General features: G+C 47.8%; 1 protein-coding gene across 5 annotated transcripts in view; it reads left to right on the top strand.

Moving 5' to 3' along the window:
* LOC112572429 (neuroglian-like) overlaps positions 1–22,425 on the top strand; it is a 74,681-nt gene extending 52,256 nt beyond the window's left edge. For all 5 annotated transcript variants that reach the window (XM_025252104.1, XM_025252105.1, XM_025252103.1 and 2 more), the window contains 11 exons: positions 626–940; positions 5,644–5,817; positions 7,484–7,683; positions 8,561–8,792; positions 9,480–9,610; positions 13,697–13,904; positions 14,796–14,918; positions 16,196–16,378; positions 17,432–17,545; positions 18,394–18,555; positions 19,868–22,425. In XM_025252104.1, coding sequence (XP_025107889.1) covers positions 626–940; positions 5,644–5,817; positions 7,484–7,683; positions 8,561–8,792; positions 9,480–9,610; positions 13,697–13,904; positions 14,796–14,918; positions 16,196–16,320 — 1,508 coding nt within the window. In that variant the 3' untranslated portion in view covers positions 16,321–16,378; positions 17,432–17,545; positions 18,394–18,555; positions 19,868–22,425. The remainder of the gene's footprint in view (positions 1–625; positions 941–5,643; positions 5,818–7,483; positions 7,684–8,560; positions 8,793–9,479; positions 9,611–13,696; positions 13,905–14,795; positions 14,919–16,195; positions 16,379–17,431; positions 17,546–18,393; positions 18,556–19,867) is intronic.
* The last annotated feature ends 529 nt before the right edge of the window (positions 22,426–22,954 follow it).

Here is a 22,954-nt window from a genome sequence, read left to right as displayed (position 1 = left end):
AATGAGCACGAACTAATAATGTTACCCTCGCCGCTGAAACCGGCATCATTACAAAAAGAGTTTACAGAGAATTTGAAAAAGAATTGATTTCAAAACTCGGAAAAAACTGGACTTATGAAAATTCGAAATTTTGTGAATTAGTAATTTGTGCCTATTTAAAAATTGAAGGCGGCCATCTATTTCAGGAAACAAAGACAAGAAATAAAAACGTAAATACTACAAGTCTTACAAGCAGTACCTCGCAGTGCCAAATCACCAGTTTCCAGCCAAAAAGAACAAACAGTTGCTTGTAATTCAAAGTTTATTCACATCGGCGGCAGCAGTGTGCGAGGCTGTAGGCGACTACAAACATCAAACTAAATTATTGTCAAAGGCTCAACACGGAGAACGTGGATTCCGCTGTCATTAACTCACTCATCACCCAACTGCCACGACTGCTACTCTCCATGTTCCCAGCCTCACCTAATGTCTGGTCACGTGCTCTCTCGTCTCTGTGCTCATTGGTGCGCGCAGTTCTCACAGATCCTACGTGTGCGCAGTTGTCTCCCGTAGAATTCCTGTAGTAAAGAGTTGTCTGTCCTTACCCGATGTGAAAACATTTTCTCACTTGTCTGTGGTTTGCTAGGAGATGTCCACATCGAGGAGCCTCTACAGAACGTGGAAGTCCTTGAAGGTGAGAGGGCAAAGTTCGTCTGCAAGGTCCGGACACTTCCGGCGGAGGAGAGCCGACTGCGCGTGCAGTGGAAGCACAATGGCGACTTTCTGACGGTGGAGCGTAACGATGCGGACCAGGGGTCAGGTCAGCACGTGTACAAGGCCGAGCGCAACCGTCACACTCTGATTGTCAGGAACACGCGCTTCAAGGACTCGGGCGTCTACACGTGCATCGCCGCCGTGGGGGACGATACAGACATGGCCAGCGCTCACCTGCGGGTCAAAGGTAAAGGGTGATATGTCATGGTTGTAGTTGACTGCACGGCACTGTTGTCAACAAACATGTTTGTTAGTTGTGTGGCTGACTAGAGTTAAATAAACAAGTGAGCGCGTGTAATTACACCTGTAATGGTTGTTACCAGTACAGTAATGGCGGCACGTTGCCAAGTGTTACATGGTAACACGTTGCCACACTAGCGACTGCTGTCAGTATTAGAGTAATGACTGCCATAGAGGACTGTTGGGGTAGGTGACCGTTACTTTGAAAGTAATGCTAGTAGTGTAATGCAGGGTGTTACTGGCGCTGTGTGAGCGTGGTGTGATGCGGTCGCAGCTGTAGACACCACCATAGTGGTGGTGGTGCTTGGTGTGGTGCAGTGATGTGGCTTCAGCACTTTTGTGTGAAGATGCTGCTGCGCGTGGAGACGACTGTTGTCAGCGGTGCAGACAGTTGACGTGTCCCCCTCAGCCCTCCTCACCTGTAGTCATAGCAGGTAACACACCTTTGTCCTTGCGCCGCTTCATCACCCGACCGTGGTCTGTTGAGGAGGGAGGCCGGTGACGTAGCGCCAGCCAATATCCGGTGTGTTTGCGCACGGCACTGAGGCCTGACAGGCAGGAGAGCGGTCAATTACTGCAGGGATTGATGACACCTGCGATTGTGCGAGGTGGAGGAGGCTTTCCTCACGTCACTAAAAGACAGCACCTGCAAATTAATTCCACATTTTCCTCGCTTTGCAATGGAAGCGACTCAATCGCTTCACGCTGAGACGACGAGAACATTTTAACTCTTTGTCAGCAGGAGGTACCCTGCTGACAGATGTGTGTGTCTGTGTGAATCTGTAAGTGCTCTTGTGATAATAATAGCATCCCTTCACACACGTGTGCATATTGCATCACAGTTAGCTTACCTGTGATTTTGCATTTGTAGGTTACATAGCGTTTTGTGCGTGAAGCAATGAATATAAAGCAATCAGACTTCACTCCTTACAATGGGGCCGACAATGGACGCCACGTGAGTGGACAGCGGACCTTGCTTCTCAAACACTTATAGCACCTGCGGCAGTTGCACCTGTCACCTAGACCCAGGGCTTCTGCTAAGGCTAAATTCTTTGGGGTCTTGCTAGTACGCATGAGGCGACTGTGTGTTTTCGAGAGATCAACACTGGTGAGGCTGTGAAATCAGCTGTGACGGCTGTGAACACGTTCCCACTGACAGACCAGCACCTGTCACACTGTGAAACCAGCACCTGTCGCACTCTGAGATCAGCACCTGTCACACTGTGAGATCAGCACCTGTCGCACTCTGAGATCAGCACCTGTCGCACTGTGAGACCAGCACCTGTCACACTGTGAGACCAGCACCTGTCGCACTGTGAGATCAACACCTGTCACACTGTGAGACCAGCACCTGTCACACTGTGAGACCAGCACCTGTCACACTGTGAGACCAGCACCCATAGACTGTTACAAGCCGTGAGTGTCGCTACAAGCTGTCTCAGGTGAGGTGCCCTATAGACAGCCCGCGGCTGACACAGCAGGCCTCACACTTTATGACATGCGATGATCTGTTTGTCAACTCGTCACAGCAGCCTCTAGTTTATTCACACGCGCCCATGGGGCATATAACGTGTGCGTGCGTGTGTGTGTTTGTGTGTGTGCGTGAGTGTGTGCGTGTGTGAGCGTGTGTGTGTGTCAGTGTGTATGCGTGTGTGTGTGTGTGCGTGTCAGTATGTGTGCGTGTGTGTGTGTGTGCGTGTGTGTGTGTGGCAGCAGACAGACATTACGCTGTCAGGAATGAATACGTACGCCCCACTCCATGACGGGAGGCAAGTGGCGGCCATTACGGGGGGATTAGGGGCTGTAAGACACAGTTGCCGGCAGTTACAGGCTCACTGGCGCTAAATGAAGGTTTAGCACACACAGCTCGGCCACAAGCCGCCATTAGCCCCACAATTACAGGGCTCGCTGCAGCTTCCCTGGTGTCGCCACCACTCGCCTCCTGCACCTCCGCACGGCGAGGGCTGAGGGGGATCCACACGGAGGGACGAGCGCCTCCAGCTGCATGTTGACAGCGAGTCGCAGGGTTTGGCGACCTGTGGCACGTGCACACTGAGCTGTCTTCACGCTCACCTTTCTCTACACACTTGTTTAACTGCTGTAGTCTTGACTGTAGTATGTGTGTATGTGTGAATGTGTGTATATGTATGTGTGTGAATGTGTGTATGTGTGTATGTGTGTATGTGTGTGTGTATGTGTGAATGTGTGAATGTGTGTATGTGTGTATGTGTGAATGTGTGTATGTGTGAATGTGTGTATGTATATGTATGTGTGAATGTGTGAATGTATGTGAATGTGTGTATGTGTGAATGTGTGTATGTGTGAATGTGTATGTTATGTGTGTATGTGTATGTGTGTAATGTGTGAATGTGTGTGTGTATTGTGTGAATGTGTAATGTATGTGTGTGTGATGTGTGTATGTGTGAATGTGTTTATGTGTATATGTGTGTATGTGTGAATGTGTGTATGTGTGTATGTGTGTATGTGTGTATGTGTGTATGTGTGTATGTGTGAATGTGTGTATGTGTGTATGTGTGAATGTGTGTATGTGTGTATGTGTAATGTGTTGTGTATTGTATGTGTGGATGTGTGAATGTGTGTGTGTGTATGTGTGTATGTGTATGTGTGAATGTGTGTATGTGTGTATGTGTGTGATGTATGTGTGAATGTGTGAATGTGTGTATGTGTGTATGTGTGTCTGTGTGAATGTGTATATGTGTGTATGTGTATATGTGTATGTGTGTATGTGTGTGTATGTGTGTATGTGTATGTGTTTATGTGTATATGTGTGTATGTGTGAATGTGTGTATGTGTGTATGTGTATGTGTGTGAATGTGTGTATGTGTGAATGTGTATATGTGTGTATGTGTGTATGTGTGTATGTGTGAATGTGTGTATGTGTGTATGTGTGTATGTGTGTATGTGTGAATGTGTGATGTGTGTATGTGTGTGTGTATGTGTGTATGTGTGTATGTGTGAATGTGTAATGTGTTATGTGTATGTGTGTATGTGTGTATGTGTGAATGTGTTTATGTGTATATTTGTGTATGTGTGAATGTGTGTATGTGTGTAATGTGTATGTATGTGTGAATGTGTTATGTGTATAATGTGTGTATGTGTATATGTGTGTAATGTGTGATGATGTGTGAATGTGTGTATGTGTGTATGTGTGTATGTGTGTATGTGTGAATGTGTGTGTGAATGTGTGTATGTGTGTATATGTGTGAATGTGTGTATGTGTGAATGTGTGTATGTGTGAATGTGTGTATGTGTGTATGTGTGTATGTGTGAATGTGTGTATGTGTGAATGTGTGTTATGTGTGTGTATGTGTGTAGTGTGTGTGTGTATGTGTATGTGTGAATGTGTGTATGTGTGTATGTGTGTATGTGTGAATGTGTGTGTGTGTGAATGTGTGTATGTGTGTATGCGTGAATGTATGTGTGTGAATGTGTGTATGTGTATATGTGTATATGTATGTGTGTATGTGTATGTGTGTGTATGTGTGAATGTGTATATGTGTATATGTATGTGTGTGTGTATGTGTGAATGTGTGTGTATGTGTGAGTGTGTGTATGTGTGTATGTGTTTATGTGTGTGTATGTATGTGTTTATGTGTGTATGTCCGCGACTTTCCACTCGTCACCTGCTGCCACTGATTGCTCCGTGCACACGGCACCTCGTGGTGGCGTGCAATGAGGGTGGGAGCTCCATTGTGTGCACAAAGGTCACGACTGTGTCACAGGATACAAGGTCACGACTGTGTCACAACACACAAACAAACCGGAAGCTTGTGGCTAAATGTCAGGTGATGTCGTCCAGCAGGCTACTGGCAGCTCACTTCCTAGTTTTACTCAAGTTTGGTTGAGTTCTGACGGCATAGCTAAGGCTGGTAGCTTCAGTGACTCATCATTAGTCCTGGTCACTTCACACCAACATCCACCCAATGCTATTCTCTCTCTCGACACACCACACGGTAGTGAAAGTCGTAGTCGTGACGTCATGCTTGTACTAATAAGCACAAGTGCCAACTGTGTAATGACCTCAGGCCTGTACAACTCACGTGTCGATGTACAGTGTTTGTACAGTTCTCTGTACATGTATGTCTTGCTGACCTTTGTGCGCTGACGATTGTAGACGCGTATCTCGAGAACAGAATAAAGGGAATTAAGCGAGTATATTGCAGTCAGCGTTCCTGGGGAAATGTGTCCTTGCAAGTGGAACAGTTTGCTTGGCTCCACTGCTCTTTGAGAGAAAAAAACAGTCGACTGACGAGGCTAGCTGCTGGCGAGGATGGAGAGATGTTACACACCTGCAGGTAGTGTTGCCATGGACACAGTGAATGCTGCCTCCTGGCGTCACGTGCACTGACCACGGCAATGACACACAGGTGTAAACACCCCGGTAACATTGTCGTCATCTCGGTATACAGGCGAGATGCAGTCTGAGAGATGTGTCTGTAAATATTTACACCGTCAGACATTTTACAAGTGTCAGCACCAGTGGCAAGCAGAGTGCATTCAGCCAGCAAATCGTCAGCTGATGACGTGGGGAGGGTGACCCCCAGGCCAAGACTGTGAGTTGTCTCGGGAATGTTTGTGTCTGTCTGTAGCTGGAATGCACTCCTCAGTGATTTCATCTTTGTTGCTCAGGACCACCAAGCCCTCCGGTGAATGTAGAGATCACCAGTTGTCATGGAAACACCGCCGAGCTGCAGTGGGAAGGGGGGCCCGAGAACTGGGCCACCGTCACGCGCTACATCGTGCAGTTCAACTCGTCCGTGGAGCCGGTCCGTTGGCATGACTACTACGAGCAGTTTCCTGCCGGTGAGCGCATGCGCACTCATGCTTGGTCTGACGCCCAGCTGACGTTTAGTGTGATGTCCATTAATGATAGATGTGATGTCCTACTAACACCTGACGTGTGGTTGCACTGCATGCCACCAATGAAACATCGTCGCCGCTGTCCTCTAACATGAAAGTCAGTATGTGATGGGATCTTTTTTCTTTGTAAGACAGCGGAAGCAGACAAGGTGGTGTGGCTGTGAGCATCCTCCCACACTGGCAGAGCTGCCTCCGAAGTTGTTTTGATGCTTTTTGTTGTCCTCTTGTGTTTGTTTTTGTTGTCCTCTTGTTTTGTTTTTGTTGTCCTCTTGTGTTTGTGCTGCTGAACTACGAGTGACAGTGACGAGAGCCAGGCTCAACACTTTGTCCACAGCTAACATCGATGAAGTGTTTTTGTTTGGCTGTGATGTGTGTTATTGTGTGTGATGTATGTTACTGTGTGTCATGTGTGTTATTGTGTGTCTGTGTCATGTGTGTTATTGTGTGTCATGTGTATTATTGTGTGTCATGTGTGTTATTGTGTGTCATGTGTATTATTGTGTGTCATGTGTGTTATTGTGTGTCATGTGTACTGCTGTGTGTCAGCGTGTGGTATTGTGTGTCATGTGTGTTATTGTGTGTCATGTGTGTTATTGTGTGTCATGTGTGTGTTACTGTGTGTCACGTGTGTTATTGTGTGTCATGTGTGTTATTGTGTGTCATGTGTGTTATTGTGTGTCATGTGTGTTACTGTGTGTCATGTGTATTACTGTGTGTGTCATGTGTATTATTGTGTGTGATTGTGTATTATTGTGTGTTATTGTGTGTCACGTGTGTTATTGTGTGTCATGTGTATTACTGTGTGTCACGTGTGGTATTGTGTGTCATGTGTGTTATTGTGTGTCATGTGTGTGTCCATAATCACCTCATTAACGTTAGGTGAACTGTGTCTTTATGTCTCCTACAAGAGTTCTTTGTATCAGTGTCTCTATATTTTATGTCGAGTGAAATCTTGTATCAAACTTTCTGTATCAATGTATAATGTATAATTTCCTGTCTAGCAAAATCTTTCATGCTGGAAAGTTAACAACTTCACGTTTGTGCTCTAACTCTAATTTGTATGCTTTCCTGAGTGTGTGAGTGTGCTAACAGGTGTGTGTATTGTGTGTCAGTAAGTGTGGTGTGTTCTACAGGTGTGTTCAGTAAGTGTGCTAACAGGTGTGTTCAGCAAGTGTGCTAACAGGTGTGTTCAGTAAGTGTGCTAACAGGTGTGTTCAGTAAGTGCGCTAACAGGTGTGTTCAGTAAGTGTGCTAACAGGTGTGTTCAGTAAGTGTGCTAACAGGTGTGTTCAGTGAGTGTGCTAACATGTGTTTTCAGTAAGTGTGCTAACAGGTGTGTTCAGTAAGTGCGCTAACAGGTGTGTTCAGTAAGTGTGCTAACAGGTGTGTTCAGTGAGTGTGCTAACAGGTGTGTTCAGTAAGTGTGCTAACAGGTGTGTTCAGTAAGTGTGCTAACAGGTGTGTTCAGTAAGTGTGCTAACAGGTGTTTTCAGTAAGTGTGCTAACAGGTGTTGTCTATCTCACCTGGTGCTCAGTAAGAGTGTGGTACCCGAGGTGTATTTCCAAGTCGCCAAGTCTGTAACTAACCTGAGGTCATGTGTGTGCCCAGGGTCACGACGAGCCTTGGTTGTCCTCTCACCTTGGGGCACGTATTCCTTCCGGGTGAAGGCCGTGAATGACGTGGGTGTGAGCAAGCCCAGCTCCGTGACATCCAGGGAGTGCACCACGCCCCCTGACCGCCCAGACAGCAACCCCAAGAACGTACGCACGCGCACGGACGTGAAAAACACGTTGGTTGTGGAGTGGAACGTAAGTGACGTAGCAGTGGAGTAGCTGAAACGTGAGGTTAAAGTGCATCGTACAGAGACATAGTGTACAACGTACACATCGCTACACATTCATTCTCACACAGTACACAGTACACAGTACACAGTCCTCCTACAGACACATGTACAGCATACACTAACACTGGACATAGTACACTGCTGACGTCTACATCGTCAGCTGCTACACTGTACAGTGTGTATTGACCAGGTGTAACAGGTAGGTATAGCAATGTGTTCATACACTGCACACCTGGACATCTCACGCCACAGAACCTACAGTTATGCCGCCGGTCATGTGACAGCAGTGGAGTTGTAGTGGACAGTACGACATCCGGGGCAGGGCTCTCCACAGCACTGACTGTAGCTGTCTGATGTTACAGTGCATTACAGGCAAGCATTACAGTAGCACTTGACACTATGACACTACCACAATAGTGCTTGACACTAGTAGACCATGTCATGGTAATGGCATCTACAACTGTAGACACTACATTGTCCTAGTGTGGCTCGCCTTGTAGAAAATCCTTTGGCACCAACAGCATTCAGTAGCATGTAGAGTACAGTAGAGCATGTGACAAAACATACACAGCTACTCAACACTAGGTGGTAGCCACTGTACAGCAATAGCTTACTCATAGCCTTGTAGATAGTAACTTTGGTATAGCATGGGCGCCATTTTTATGCTACCTGTATCGGAGATTACCATTACACCAGTATCGTAAATTATTTTTACACCAGTATCGTAGATTACCATTACGACCTGTTGGCTGTCCTGTCTGTCTGCACAAACACGTGTCTTGTCTGTCTTCACGTGACGTGTGTGTCAGAATGTAGCCAAAGCTGTGGACGCCATGTTGCAGCCCATAGACCGTCTGTACTTCAACGGCCCCGGCTTCCGGTATGACGTGTACTGGCGGCGCAAGGGCAGCCTGGCGTGGGAGGCGGCGGTGGTGCACGACCCACTGCAGACGCAGTTCCGCAAGGAGGTGACGGACGTGTACGGACTGTACGAGGTGCAGGTGCGCGCCGCCAACGACCTCGGCGAGTCGCACCAGCCGGCATTCGTCTTCATCGGGCGATCCGGAGAGGCGGGTAGGCTCCTCGTTCTCGTCGTCATCGTCATCAGCCATCCACCTCATCTCGTCCACCGTCTCCGGGAAAACGATAACTCGTAGTTCTTTCTTTCCTACATTCCACTGTGGGTGTGCGTGTAGTGTCAATGTGTGTCATGTGTGTGTCAGTGTCAAAGTCTGTCATTAGTGTGTGTCAGTGTCAATGTGTGTATGTGTGTCATGTGTGTGTCAGTGTCAGTATGTATCTGTGTGTCATGTGTGTGTCAGTGTCAAAATCTGTCATTAGTGTATGTCAGTGTCAATGTGTGTCTGTGTGTCATATGTGCGTGTCAGTGTGTTTGACATTCTTCTGTACACGTGTTTTTGTGTGTGCGTGCGAGGTGTTTGTACGCATGCGTGTGGCAGAGATATTGCTAAGGTGAGTGTCTAAGCGGACTGAGTTTTTTACCTGCAGGTAGATGCGCTATGAAGATTCTTTTCTTATCGTCATCATCATCTTCATCATCATCATCATCATCATCATCATCATCATCATCGTCATCATCGTCATCGTCATCATCATCAGTTTGTTGCATTAGCCTAGTGTCTCACGTGGTTCTATACTCTCCCCTCCCCACACGTAGTTCAGGGTTAGGGTTAGCGTTAACCCCAGAGTAGCTAGCAGGCTGGAGAAAGACACATCATGTGATGAAAACGTTTTGTCCAGAGCCACTGGTGGTACCCAAGGACTTCAGGCTCAACCCCAACCATCCTCCCGAGGCGCACAAGGCCTACTTCATCTGGGAGGCCGTCAACACCTCCACGGACCTCGTGCAGGGCAAGTTCTGTGGTTACAAGGTAGGTTACTCTGTGGTTACAAGTAGGTTACTCTATATTTACAAGGTAGAGTACTCTATAGTTACAAGGTAGAGTACTCTGTGCTTACAAGCTAGGCTACTCTGTGCTTACAAGCTAGGCTACTCTATAGTTACAAGGTAGGATACTCTGTGGGCTGGAATCGTTTTGGAAAAGGTCATTTCCGGAATGGCTGAAAAAAAAACAAATGGTTGCAACTGACCGTTCTTTGGTTCAGATCGGCGCGAACTATCTGATGGCATCATCATCATCATCATCATCATCGCTTAACTCTCGTGCGGATGACGACATTCACTTGTTATCACAGCCTCCTGCCGATGAAAACATTATTTGCTCATTACTGTCTGCTTTCGGCCAACTGCCGACCACCTTTGCCATGTCACGTCTTTCAATGAGCGGAACACGTGATCCTCCCTGTCATATTCGTCTCTTGGAAGACAATTCTCTCCGCGATGTCATCTGCTTGCGGCGATAAGGCAACCGACCCGTTGTGTTGTCTGGCCCACAGGATGTTGGTGTCAAGAGGGATCTTTATGCGGAGCCACAGTGACATGCAGAAGACTGGATGGTCGGCCTCTTGGTCTGACGCCACTTCTACATTTCGTGACACTTCTTGTGAAAGTTCCAGGGTTTAGTTGTGGTCTGACTTCCTGTGGTCTACAACAGCCGCTGGTGCCTGTTGTTCCAGGAAACACTCACCGTCAGTACACTGACCGTAGTCGAGCTCAGATGTCATGTCAGGGCAGCCACCGGACATAGCGAGCATCTGCCGAGTCCCACGAGGGTGAGGGCGGCTTTCAGAAGACAGGACGAGTGAAGAGGACGTGACATGTTACATGACACAATACATGACACGACACATGACATGTTACATGACACGATACATGACACGACACATGACACGATACATGACATGTTACATGACGGGATACATGACATGTTACATGACAGGATACATGACACGACACATGACATGTTACATGACACGACACATGACATGTTACATGACGGGATACATGACATGTTACATGACAGGATACATGACATGTTACACGACACGACACATGACATGTTACATGACACGACACATGACATGATAAGCACCGTCAACACCTGCTTGCACTTGTCTACTGACGCCGTGTGACTGTTACTCACTCTTGAGTACGTGACCTTACAAGGACGTTTTCTGATCCCACGTGATCCCGTCTAACGGACTGCTTGAATGTAGGTTTATATTTGTGTGATGATTGTTTATTGTTTAGTATTTTTGTAATGGTGGGCACAGCAGCCATTTATACTCCATAGGTTAGGGTTAGGTTTTGTTGTTATTTGTGAGCTTATGACTTTTTAATTATACAAATAGTCAAATACTTTCTAACGTCCCTTATAAGTTTGAATTTGGGTTGGTTTGAGAAGCGCCACGTTGTCACGTGACTGCAGTTAGCCTTGTAGGCGCCAGGCGGTGTGCGGCGCCTCTTGATGGCCGGCGACTGGGATGCAGACCCCGCTGCTGGAGCCATGGATGTGGTGCCTCTGTAAGCATGTCGGGATGCCAGGTCGTCAAAGAAGGAAGAAATACCCAGGGTTACAAACTACTCCCAGATGTCTGAGATCACAGAGCATTACATCCATTACACACATTACACTAACAGCCGGCGATGATCGCATGCAAGATGTGAACCGTGTGGTGCCAGCCACTGGAGCTCAACTGCTGGAACAACAAACAGCCTCTCCTCCTTCTGTCTTGCTCTGTGCTTGGTAACCTTGGTAACCCTGGCTCACAGTGGAAAGGGACGTAACTATGCAGCAAGGCCGGAGTAGTTCTTACCTCGCTTGTACTTGACATCAGTGGCATGGCGCCTGAGTAAGTTCAGTGTCCTGAAATGATAAGTGTCCTGACACACAAGTCTGCATCGGATTGTTGTACAGCAAACGTGTCATTGCAAGTGTCACGTGGTCTCGTGTCACAAGAGGCTAGTGGCCGACTGTAAAGGGAGACAAGTGCTGTTTGTTTGTGAAACCTGTGTGATGTGACATCGGCAGGTGCAGTGAGATACGTCACGTGATGAAGTCTAGTGAGATGTTTGGATGGAGTGGAACCAGCCTCCATATTGCGGACTCTCTGTGTTCAGTCTTGTAACTCGTGGGAGGGCTGTGACCTGGTGTGACCTGCGCCTGGTGTGACCTGCGTCCTGGTGTGACCTGTGACCTGCGTCCTGGTGTGACCTGTGTCCTGGTGTGACCTGTGACCTGTGTCCTGGTGTGACCTGTGGCCTGGTGTGACCTGTGGCCTGGTGTGACCTGCGTCCTGGTGTGACCTGTGACCTGCGTCCTGGTGTGACCTGTTGTCCTGGTGTGAACTTGTGGCTGTGGACTTGTGGCCTGGTGTGACCTGCGTCCTGGTGTGACTTGTGGCCTGGTGTGACCTGCGTCCTGGTGTGACTTGCGTCCTGGTGTGACCTGTGACCTGGTGTGACCTGCGTCCTAGTGTGACCTGTGTCCTGGTGTGACTTGTGGCCTGGTGTGACCTGCGTCCTTGTGTGACCTGTGAACTGGTGTGACCTGCGTCCTGGTGTGACCTGCAGTACTGAACCCTGGCTTGCTGTGCTGTGGGGGTCAAAGGTCCTAACGGCAAGCGGTCCTTGCAGTGGACGATTTTGTGGCGATTCAATTCTGTTTTCTTTCTGTCGACGGTGGGCGTTTCTGTCAAACGTGATGGCGCTGGTGGCGGGGAGGGGTGGAGGTAAGATGGGGGAAGGGACAGTTCTCTCCTCTGTTGTTGCTCAGTATTGTTGTCATGTCACAACAGTATCCAGTCACGACTCGTATCGACAAGTACCCAATGACAATAGAGTGAATTGACCCTTCGCAACCTTTAACCTCGACCTTCTAGCAAGGCTGAGGATAACACACCATCTTGAGAGGCTTTGCAAGGTTTCATAAAACCGCCATATTGAACTGTGGTGATGCTCTTTTGAAGATTCTCTAAATTTGTGTTTCTCTTGGATTTAACGGCTTCGTCTGTGTTGGATGAGCTGCTGTATCCACTGTAACATCGCTGTAATGATGAACACTTGCATTTCCTCCTGTCTCCTCCAACACATTTTTAAACATTCTTTTATACTTTCGCAAAAACATCTTTTCATCATATTTAAACTAAGAAACTTTTGTAATTCTAATCAGCATGTGGTCTTTCGAAATATAATACCATAATAAATAACAACACTCAGAAGCCGTCCACAGGTCTCCTAGGCGCAAAAATGACAGAAACTAATTAGTCAGACGACAGACAAGTTTGGCCACTGCCTTAATTAGCAACACTGGCGCACAGCTGTTGTTGTTTTGCAATCCTGATCAAGTTCTAACTGTTGTCCTGTTGTTGTGTACACAGCTGTTGTTGTTTTGCAATCCTGATCAAGTTCTAACTGTTGTCCTGTTGTTGTGTACACAGCTGTTGTTGTTTTGCAATCCTGATCAAGTTCTAACTGTTGTCCTGTTGTTGTGTACACAGCTGTTGTTGTTGTTTTGCAATCTGATAAGTTCTAACTGTTGTCCTGTTGTTTGTGTACACAGCTGTTGTTGTTGTTTTTTTGCAATCCTGATAAAGTTCTAACTGTTGTCCTGTTGTTGTGTACACAGCTGTTGTATGTTTTGCAATCCTGATAAAGTTCTAACTGTTGTCCCTGTTGTTGTGGGCTGTTGTTGTTGTTGTTTTGCAATCCTGATCAAGTTCTAACTGTTGTCCTGTTGTTGTGTACACAGCTGTTGTTGTTTTGCAATCCTGATCAAGTTCTAACTGTTGTCCTGTTGTTGTGTACACAGCTGTTGTTGTTGTTTTGCAATCCTGATCAAGTTCTAACTGTTGTCCTGTTGTTGTGTACACAGCTGTTGTTGTTTTGCAATCCTGATCAAGTTCTAACTGTTGTCCTGTTGTTGTGTACACAGCTGTTGTTGTTGTTTTGCAATCCTGATCAAGTTCTAACTGTTGTCCTGTTGTTGTGTACACAGCTGTTGTTGTTTTGCAATCCTGATCAAGTTCTAACTGTTGTCCTGTTGTTGTGTACACAGCTGCGCTACTGGAAGTCGGTGGAGGGTCGACACAAGCAGAAGGAGGTGGACTTCATCATCGGACAAGGGGAGAAGCACGGCCCTGATATGCGGGTGGCTGTGGCCGACCTACCCGCCTACACGGCACTGCGCGCGCAGGTTTCAGTGATGAACACTCACTACAGCGGTCCACCCAGCCAGACCATCGACTTCTTCACACCCGAGGGAGGTGAGTTACAATCGCCACCCGACCTTGTGACTAGTTGTGCGCATGTCTCCTTCGCCGTCATTGTCACACCCGAGCACAGTGTCAGGTAGTCGGGTGGTCACGTGTTCTACCGAGTCCTTCCTTCCTCTAGCTCATCTTTCACCAGGGGTTAAAGGTCAGTTTTACAGACTGGTCAAGGCTGTCGTAGAGTTCTGAAGGTTGTGTCTGGAGAACAGAGAGCGACATTGTGCAATAGGTCGTGACGTGAACTACGAGCATGGCTGTTAGCGACTATAGTTTCATTCACGCAGATGGCAGTCACAGTATGAAGTGACGTGACATGACGTGACAGTACAGTACAGTCACCACTCTCAGTGTAGACATGGCACTACACGATGTTAGTGCTGGTAGAGACTTCACTGGTAGAGGTCTACACCACTACCAGCAATGCTAATAATAGGACATTACTGGTGGTGACAGTAATAGCCACTGGTCAGCGTACACTGGGGTGGACAATATACTGGGGTAGCCAGTATTATACTAGTACCAAGTATACAATACATACAGTGACAGTGACAGTACAGTGGGGTGGACAATACCCTGGTAGCCAGTATCATTACAGTACCAACAATACAATACATACAGTGTCAGTACACTGGGGTGGACAATACCCTTGTAATGATTGTCATTACAGTACCAACAATACAATACATACAGTGTCAGTGTCAGTGACAGTACAGTGGGGTGGACAATACCCTGGGGTAGCCAGTATTATACTAGTACCAACTATACAATACATACAGTGTCAGTGACAGTACACTGGGGTGGACAATACCCTGGGGTAGCCAGTATCATTACAGTACCAACTATACAATGTTAGTAACAATACAGTGTTAACCCTTTATGTCACAGCACCCAGCGCCGTGCGGGAGCTGCACGTGGAGGCGTATGGTGTGGGGTACGTCCTCCTGAAGTGGCTTCCACCCGACCAACCTAATGGCCTGCTACAAGGCTACGATATAGCCTACCAGCCCAGTAAGTAGTTGTATTTGTTGACACTCTTGTTGCTGGGACACGCCACCCAACATCACAAATGTTTTGAACTCTATTCTCCTCGCCTTGTGTACGTAGGTTGTAACAACAAACATTATTTCTGTCTTGTCACAAGTGGCGCTCCCCACCCGTGAGTTTTATTTGGCCCTTGATGGTCAGACACCCGTATGAGTGGTGTCATGCCATTCTACTTACACTGTGACAGTGTCAGTGACAGCATCATTACACTGTGTCCTTCGGTGACAGTAGTGTCTCACTTGTGTCCAGCAGACTTGTTACAAGAGGTATGTCAGTATGCAAGTTGACAGGGTACCCGTATGATGGCCTCCATGTGTTGTAAACACGACTGCTGCAGTAGCGACTGCTCCATGTCACCATGGTAAGTGTCAAACAACCCTTGCAATAATAATAACAACTTTGCAATAATAATCAGTTCTTCGTCGGCGTTGTAACCGCCAGTGGACCCGGCGCCCCACTGTTACAATGATGTGAGTGGTCAGCCGGGGACAGTCAGGGTAGTTGTGACGTCATCTACCCGCCGGTCGCTGTCCGTTGTGCTGCGCGTGGCTGCAGGATGGCGGCTGCTTGGTGTTGGTGTTGGTGATGGTGTTGGTGAAGGCGTCGGTGTCATCCACGCCAGTGTTTGCTGTGTGTCATCACAACCTTCCAGTCTGGCTGTCGTGGACAGGCCGCTGTGTGCGCCTCGCAAACATGTCGGCTCCGGCAAACACCTCCTCTCTCTCTCTCCTCACCTGAAGAAACATCGACAAAAACGTCTGCAGTTTTCATTACCCGGGCTTTGGCAGATTCCCTGATTAGTTTCAACGCCGAGGGCGAGAAAGAGATTTTGTTTTTTGCTGACTGCAGGGCGGGGGAGGTGTTGTTGTAGCCCTGACAGCGCGTGTTCACCATCCAGCGGCTGTGAACGGTGATGTGAACACCACTTGCTGCTGCTGTACTTTGAATGGAATGCGTGCAGCAGACGACAGGTCACAGCCGATCACACTCACCGCATCTCTACTTTTCCTCCCATCTCATTGTCAGGTCTTGTGTTGTTAGTGCAGCAGCCTTTGTGTATGAGTGTGTGCGTGTCCGTGTACTGACATGCTGGTGCGTGTGTGTGTGTGTGCGTGTCCGTGTCCGTGTACTGACATGCGTGTGTGCGTGTGTGTATGTGTGCGTGTACGCGTGCGCGCGTGTGTGTTTGTGTGTGCATGTATGTGCTCGCGTGTGTTTGTGGCGTGTGTGTGTGTCTGTAGTCCTACGGCAGGATGTGGGCAAGCTGAAGGGGCTGACGCCGCAGATCAACAACCCCTCCACCCTGGGTGCGCGCATTTCCGGTCTGCACGCCGACCACCAGTACCGCTTCTACGTGTGGGCTTGAACCAACGCCGGCAGGGGGCACACGGCCTTCACCGAGATCAGAACCATGCGAGGCAAACGTGCGTGTGTGTGTTTGTGTGTGTGTGTATTGTGTGAGTGTTGAGTGTGTTTGAGTGTGTTGTGTGTTTGTTGTGTTTTGTGTGTGTGTGTGTTTGTGTGTGTGTGAGTGTGTTTGTGTGTTGTGTGTGTGTGTGTGTGTGTGTTTGTGTGTTTGTGTGTGTGTGTGTTTGTGTGTGTTTGAGTGTGTGTTTGTGTGTGTTGTTGTGTGTGTGTGTGTGTGTGTTTGTGTGTTGTGTGTTTGTGTTGTGTTTGAGTGTGTGTTGTGTGTGTGGTTGTGTCGTGTGTTTGAGTGTGTGTGTGTGTGTGTGTTTGTGAGTGTGTGTGTGTGTGTGTTTGGTGTGTGTGTGTGTGTTTGTGTGTGTGTTGTGTGTATGTTTGAGTGTGTTTGTGTGTGTTTTGTGTGTGTGTTTGTGTGTGTGTGTGTTTGTGTTAGTGTGGTGTTTGTGTGTGTTTGTGTGTGTGTGTTTGTGGTGTGTGTGTTGTGTGTGTGTGTGTGTTTGTGAGTGTTTTGTGTGTGTGTGTGTTGTGTGTGTGTGTGTTTGTGTGTGTGTGTGTGTGTTGTGTTTGTGTGTGTGTGTTGTGTGTGTTTGTGTGTGTGTTTTGTGTGTGTGTGTGTGTGGTGTGTGTGTGTGTGTGTGTTGAGTGTGGTGTGTGTGTGTGTTTGAGTGTGTGTTTGTGGTGTGTTGTGTGTGTGTTTGTGTGTGTGTTTGTGTGTGAGAGAGAAAATGTGAGAGTATGTGTGAGTGAGAAATAGCAAGCGTCAGCAGTAAACATACAGGTAGATAATTAGCATCCTCATCTGTCAGTATAAATAGTAACCACGATCAACTTTATTTGTCCACACGATATCCACACAATATCCACGCGATATCCACACGATATCCACACGATATCCACACAATATCCACTGCTAACACTAAAGCGCTGCTGTCCCTGACATCTCGACCACACGCAGGACAAAAGACTAGTGTAGGTAAGTCGACCACAAGCAAGAAGCTAAGATAACTGTGTGTGGACACCAGACGTTTAACGGTTGTCGTCCTTGTCTTTAGTTCCAGACCCTCCACGACTCCGAGTGTCAGAGCTCGTCAACTCCAGCATCAACGTCACGTGGCAGTCGGACCAGGCGCCAGACACACACTACCTGCTGGAGTACCGCCAGGAGGGTGAGATACACACAGACACACAGACACACACAGACACACATACACACACTACCTGCTGGAGTACCGCCAGGAGGGTGAGACACACAGACACAGACAGACACACACAGACACACACACATACACACACACACACAGACACACACACACACTACCTGCTGGAGTACCGCCAGGAGGGTGAGACACACAGACACACAGACACACACAGACACACAGACACACACTACCTGCTGGAGTTACCGCCAGGAGGGTGAGACACACAGACAACAGACAGACACACATACAGACACACACACATACACACACACCGCAGACACACACACACACTACCTGCTGGAGTAACCGCCAGGAGGGTGAGACACAGACACACACAGACACAGACACACACACAACACACACATACACACACACAGACACACACTACCTGCTGGAGTACCGCCAGGAGGGTGAGACACACAGACACACAGACACACACAGACACACACAGACACACAGACACACATTACCTGCTGGAGTACCGCCAGGAGGGTGAGAGACAGACAGACGTACACACACAAACACACACATATACACACACAAACACATATACACGATACACACACACGTATGCACACATGCACAAGCACACACACACACACACGTATATACACACGTACACACACACGCACAAGTACACACACACACACGTATATACACACGTACACACACGCACAAGCACACACACACAAACACACACACACGCGCGAACAAGCAAACACACCTACTTGAATACCGCCAGAAGAGTGAAGCACGTTGAAGTAGCCACTTGTCACGTGACTGCTGGATGACTGACCTCTGACCCCGCTGTGCAGGTAGCGAGAGCTGGCGGACCGTGGACTACATCTGGAACAAGTCCTTGGTGGTGCTGGACAAGTTCGATCCTGTGTCGGACTACGAGGTGCGACTGTTGGCCAGAAACCGCTTGGGCGACATGTCCACCAGCAGCATCCTCAAGTTCAGCAATAATCGCCATGGTAACCCTTGTCACGTGACCTAATCGGTGACTGTACGAGAGGTGGGAGCATGCAGTGCATGTAGGAACTAAACATAAAGCAGACAGACAAGCGAACACAGTGACAAAGCTTAACATGACAACGAGGTCTGTGAGTGAGTCTGTCGCCACCTGTACTCCGCTGTGGACTGTGTTACACCGCGTGGACTGTGTGTTATTGTGTGTAGACTGTGTGTTACTGTGTGTTACACTGTGGACTGTGTTACTGTGTGTAGACTGTGTGTGTGGACTGTGTTACTTTGTGATACACTGTGTGTACACTGTTACTCGGTGTGTGGACTGCGTTACTTTGTGTGTGTGGACTGTGTGTTACTGTGTGTGGACTGTGTGTTACTGTGTGCTACACTGTGTGTTACTGTGTGTTACACTGTGGACTGTGTGTTACTATGTGTATTCTGTAGGCGGTCTTGTTCCCGCCCTCCTGTTAACCTGATGACGAAGTCTGTAAGTGCTTGTCTGTAACGCAGTCTGTAACGTACTTGAAGTAACGGCTTCCAGAAGAGGACAAAGAGAAAGTAGAGTGTGTCGTGGCGTACGCTGACCTTTGACCTGTGTCAATGATGGCTTCGGAGTGTCGTAGTGGCTTGTGTATTGTGTGACGTTGTGTAACACCTGGCTGTCCTGTTGCTCTTTGTTATTTGTACCCGAGCCTTTACTGGTTGCGCCAATTTGTTTGTCCCTACGATGTGTGTGGTTGTTTGTTCCTCTGTTTGTTCCTACGATGTGTGTGGTTGTTCTGTTGTTCAGTTGTTCATGATGTGTGTGGTTGTTTGTTCTGTTTGTTCTAACGATGTGTGGTTTTGTTCCTGTTTGTATCCTACGATGTGTGTGGTGTTTGTTCTATTTGTTCTCTACGATGTGTGTGGTTGTTGTTCCTGTTGTTCCTGTTGTGTTTTGTTCCTATGTGTGTGGTTGTTTGTTCCCCTGTTTGTTCCTACGATTTGTGTGGTTGTTTGTTCCTGTTTGTTCCTACGATGTGTGTGGTTGTTTGTTCCTGTTTGTATCTATGATGTGTGTGGTTGTTTGTTCCTCTGTTTGTTCCTATGATGTGTGTGGTTGTTTGTTCCTCTGTACTGTTAGCTTGTACCTATGATGTAGTATGTTATGCTCTGCTGTATCACTGAACTGCTGTGGCTGTTTCAGCTTGCAGATGGGGGCAGGAGTGGAGGAGAGAGAAAGATGACAACAATCAGTGACTGTGGAGTTTATACACATAAATAAAGTCATGGAAATAAAAAGGTTTGTGTAACAGACTAGCTGTCCTTGTGTTTCAGGGGGAAGCTATTACTACAGACTGGATGGACGAGATGCCAAAAGCGGGGCGACAACTCGGCACCTCGCGTGTTGCAGAGTTATCGGTCCTTTGGGAGCTCAGTTGCTGTTCCTGATTTTCGTGATGCTAACCATTCCTCATCTGCTGCTCTGACACTGTTCACTGGCCACACCCGGCTGTCGGACATCTTCACAAGCACAGAACTTCATGTCTTGTACTGTCATGTCACACGACACTTCACTGCCATGACTGACATCCACCTGCGTGTCCATCTACGTGTACCTGTGTGTATGTGTGTGTGTGTACGCGAGTGCGTGTATGTTTCATCAGTTTGAAAAGCTGGTGCTCATTGCAAAAGGTGTTCATTGTGTTCACTGTGTTCATTCACAGAAATAATGCCTATTAGCGGATTTGCTGAGCCGCTTGTGACACTGACGATGCACTCAGACTTGTAGGTGTCTCTCCACTCACTTTCTGCACTTGGGTGGGAGTGGCACCGCTACCCTGGAGCTCAGCACGTGCAACCTGTAGATGCACGTACCTGCACGTGCCAACGCGCTGACCGCGCTTGTTGATTGAATGTGACGACAGCAGGTAGAGAGATGGAGAAGACAGGTGAGTGTGTGTGTGTGTGCACGTGCTGCGGACTTCTCACCTGTACAAACCAGGGACATGTACAGAAGGTGTCCTACTGACCTGCTTTCGTGTCACGTCCATAAGGCAGTGAACCCTGACCCTGACCCCTGAATGGGGACTAAGACACATGTTGCACGTCTGGCCAGTGGATACTGATGTAGTCATCATCTACTCATCATCGACTGATCTACTGATACTGCTGACTACTCACTGGCCCAGGCTCACTTGGCACGTGCTGTGCGCGTAAACAGCTTTCTGTGGAGTGTGTCCATGATGCATGAACTACTTGACTTTTATCACAGGGACGCCATCAGAATGTGTTGACTGCTGTGACCTGCCCTTTGCTCGTGTACACGTCTGTCTGACCTGTCTGACCTGTCTGACCTGTCTGACCTGCTGGACATGGTCGCGACCTGGCGTGACAACATGCAAGCTGTTACATCTCTCTCTAGTGTCTCAAAATGTAATGTCCACTGCCAGATCGCATCACAGTGAGAAAACATGGTGTAACACCCAGATACAGTGATGGTGTAACACCCAGCTAGAGTGATGGTGTAACACCCAGCTACAGTGATTGTGTAACACCCAGCTAGAGTGATGTGTAGCACCCAGCTATAGTAATGGTGTAACACCCAGATACAGTGATTGTGTAACACCCAGCTAGAGTAATGGTGTAACACCCAGATACAGTGATGGTGTAACACCCAGCTAGAGTGATGGTGTAACATCCAGCTACAGTGGTCTGAAGGGTGGACACTACAGACTACGGCAGGACTGTCTACCAACGGTCATCCTACTTGCTGCTGACCTCCACAACACTTGTATCCGCTCCCTGCTGCTTGCCTCCCTGAGTATGGATAGAGAGAAACAATAGCAAGACAGCTTGTGGAAACGTGACCGACTTCATTACAAGGGAGAAGTGTATGTGGTCACGTGACTGATGAGCACCACACAGATAGCTTTAAATACCTGTGCGTGATGACGGGAAATCACTGCGAGATGACAGTTTGTTTTTCTGTCTGCATGATATTCTGATGTCTGCAGACAGCAATTAGATGTTAATTATTTTGTAAGTTTTAGGTGTGTTCATGGATTGAAACATGCATTCTCCACACATTATGCAGGAAGGCCCTGTCCACTTGCTATGCTGTAAGAGTTTTAGTTCATGTTCCTCCAGGACAGAAGGAGCGACGAGCGTGTGGACATGCAAGGGCTGCCCTCAAGACTAGGGGCTGCTTGTCTGGCAGGACCTGTGAAGGTAGTTCCAGACTAGCAGGCTGGCCATTGTCTGACAGCCTCCTACAAACAACTCGTTTTATGGAGAACTGTTGCTGATACAAATACTCATTCTGTCTTCTTGTGTTTTGAAGCAAAGCTTGTGTGAGGTCACGTGTTGGTCGTGCGATGCTGACCTCGTGACCACATCCCCGTATGTAGCCGCCAATGTACAGCAAGGTCCGAGTCTGTCCCACAAGGTCCGACCTCCCTGTTGACCTCTGATGTCCTCACCCAGTTCTTTCCTCGTCCTTTGGTTGGTTGTGTCCTGCAGGGTGTGATGTCACACACATGTCACACTCAAAGTATTTTTATCACGAGATTTCTGATACAAAGTCGCTGCCATATTTTATGGACCGTTTCTCTCTGCGTATCTACCTAGGTGAGTGTAGTCTCTTTCAGATAACTGTCACTATGAACAAATGTACATGAATTAGCTAGGTAAAGGTTTGTTTGTTTGTCTGTAGTTTTGAAGCCTGCTCTAACAGCTGCCAGGACTTCAGGAGCGGACTGCCACGTGTTCCTCCCTACTTTATTCTCCATTTACTTCGTCCCGCAGATAAAACTCTTTGAAGAAAGAGTTAATGTGAAATGTTACCAAATATTTGTTTTCAATGTAGATGTGTGATATGTCTGCTACAGCAGCCACCTCTTTGTTTCTACTGTACTTTGTGTTACTGATGAGCTTGTAGCTGGTTGAGTAGAAGCCGTGAGCACACGTGACCTAGTCTAGTGGTTGTGCCGCATGATAATTATATTTCCACTTTGATATTGTAATGTGCGCCAGCTGCGGACTCTTGCTTCACCTGCTGTGGTCACCGTGAAATACAGACATCACCCCGGCAACACTTCTTTCCCTCCATGGAAGTGTTTGACAAAGCTGTGTCCACTTTACCTTTGACAGAAATTTACATGAGCATCAGATGGACACACATCCAACTCTTTTCTCTTTCTAAGTCGTTTGGAGGTTGACCGCGACCTTTCCGAGACAACTGCATTCATCCGTGAAGAGAAGACTACCCTCCTTTACAGTCCACTGGTACTTCAATCAGCGTGAACACGGGGTGGGGTTGACCTCTTCCCCCACGCTGATTGGTGCGACTCAGACTGCCAGGTCAGCAAGCAACCCGTTATTTCACTTATTTCACGATGACCGCAGCAGGCAATGATATGGTTG

The sequence above is a fragment of the Pomacea canaliculata genome, linkage group LG9 (assembly GCF_003073045.1).
Source record: "Pomacea canaliculata isolate SZHN2017 linkage group LG9, ASM307304v1, whole genome shotgun sequence".
NCBI lineage: Eukaryota > Metazoa > Mollusca > Gastropoda > Architaenioglossa > Ampullariidae > Pomacea > Pomacea canaliculata.
This window is presented reverse-complemented; position numbering and strand designations above follow the sequence as displayed.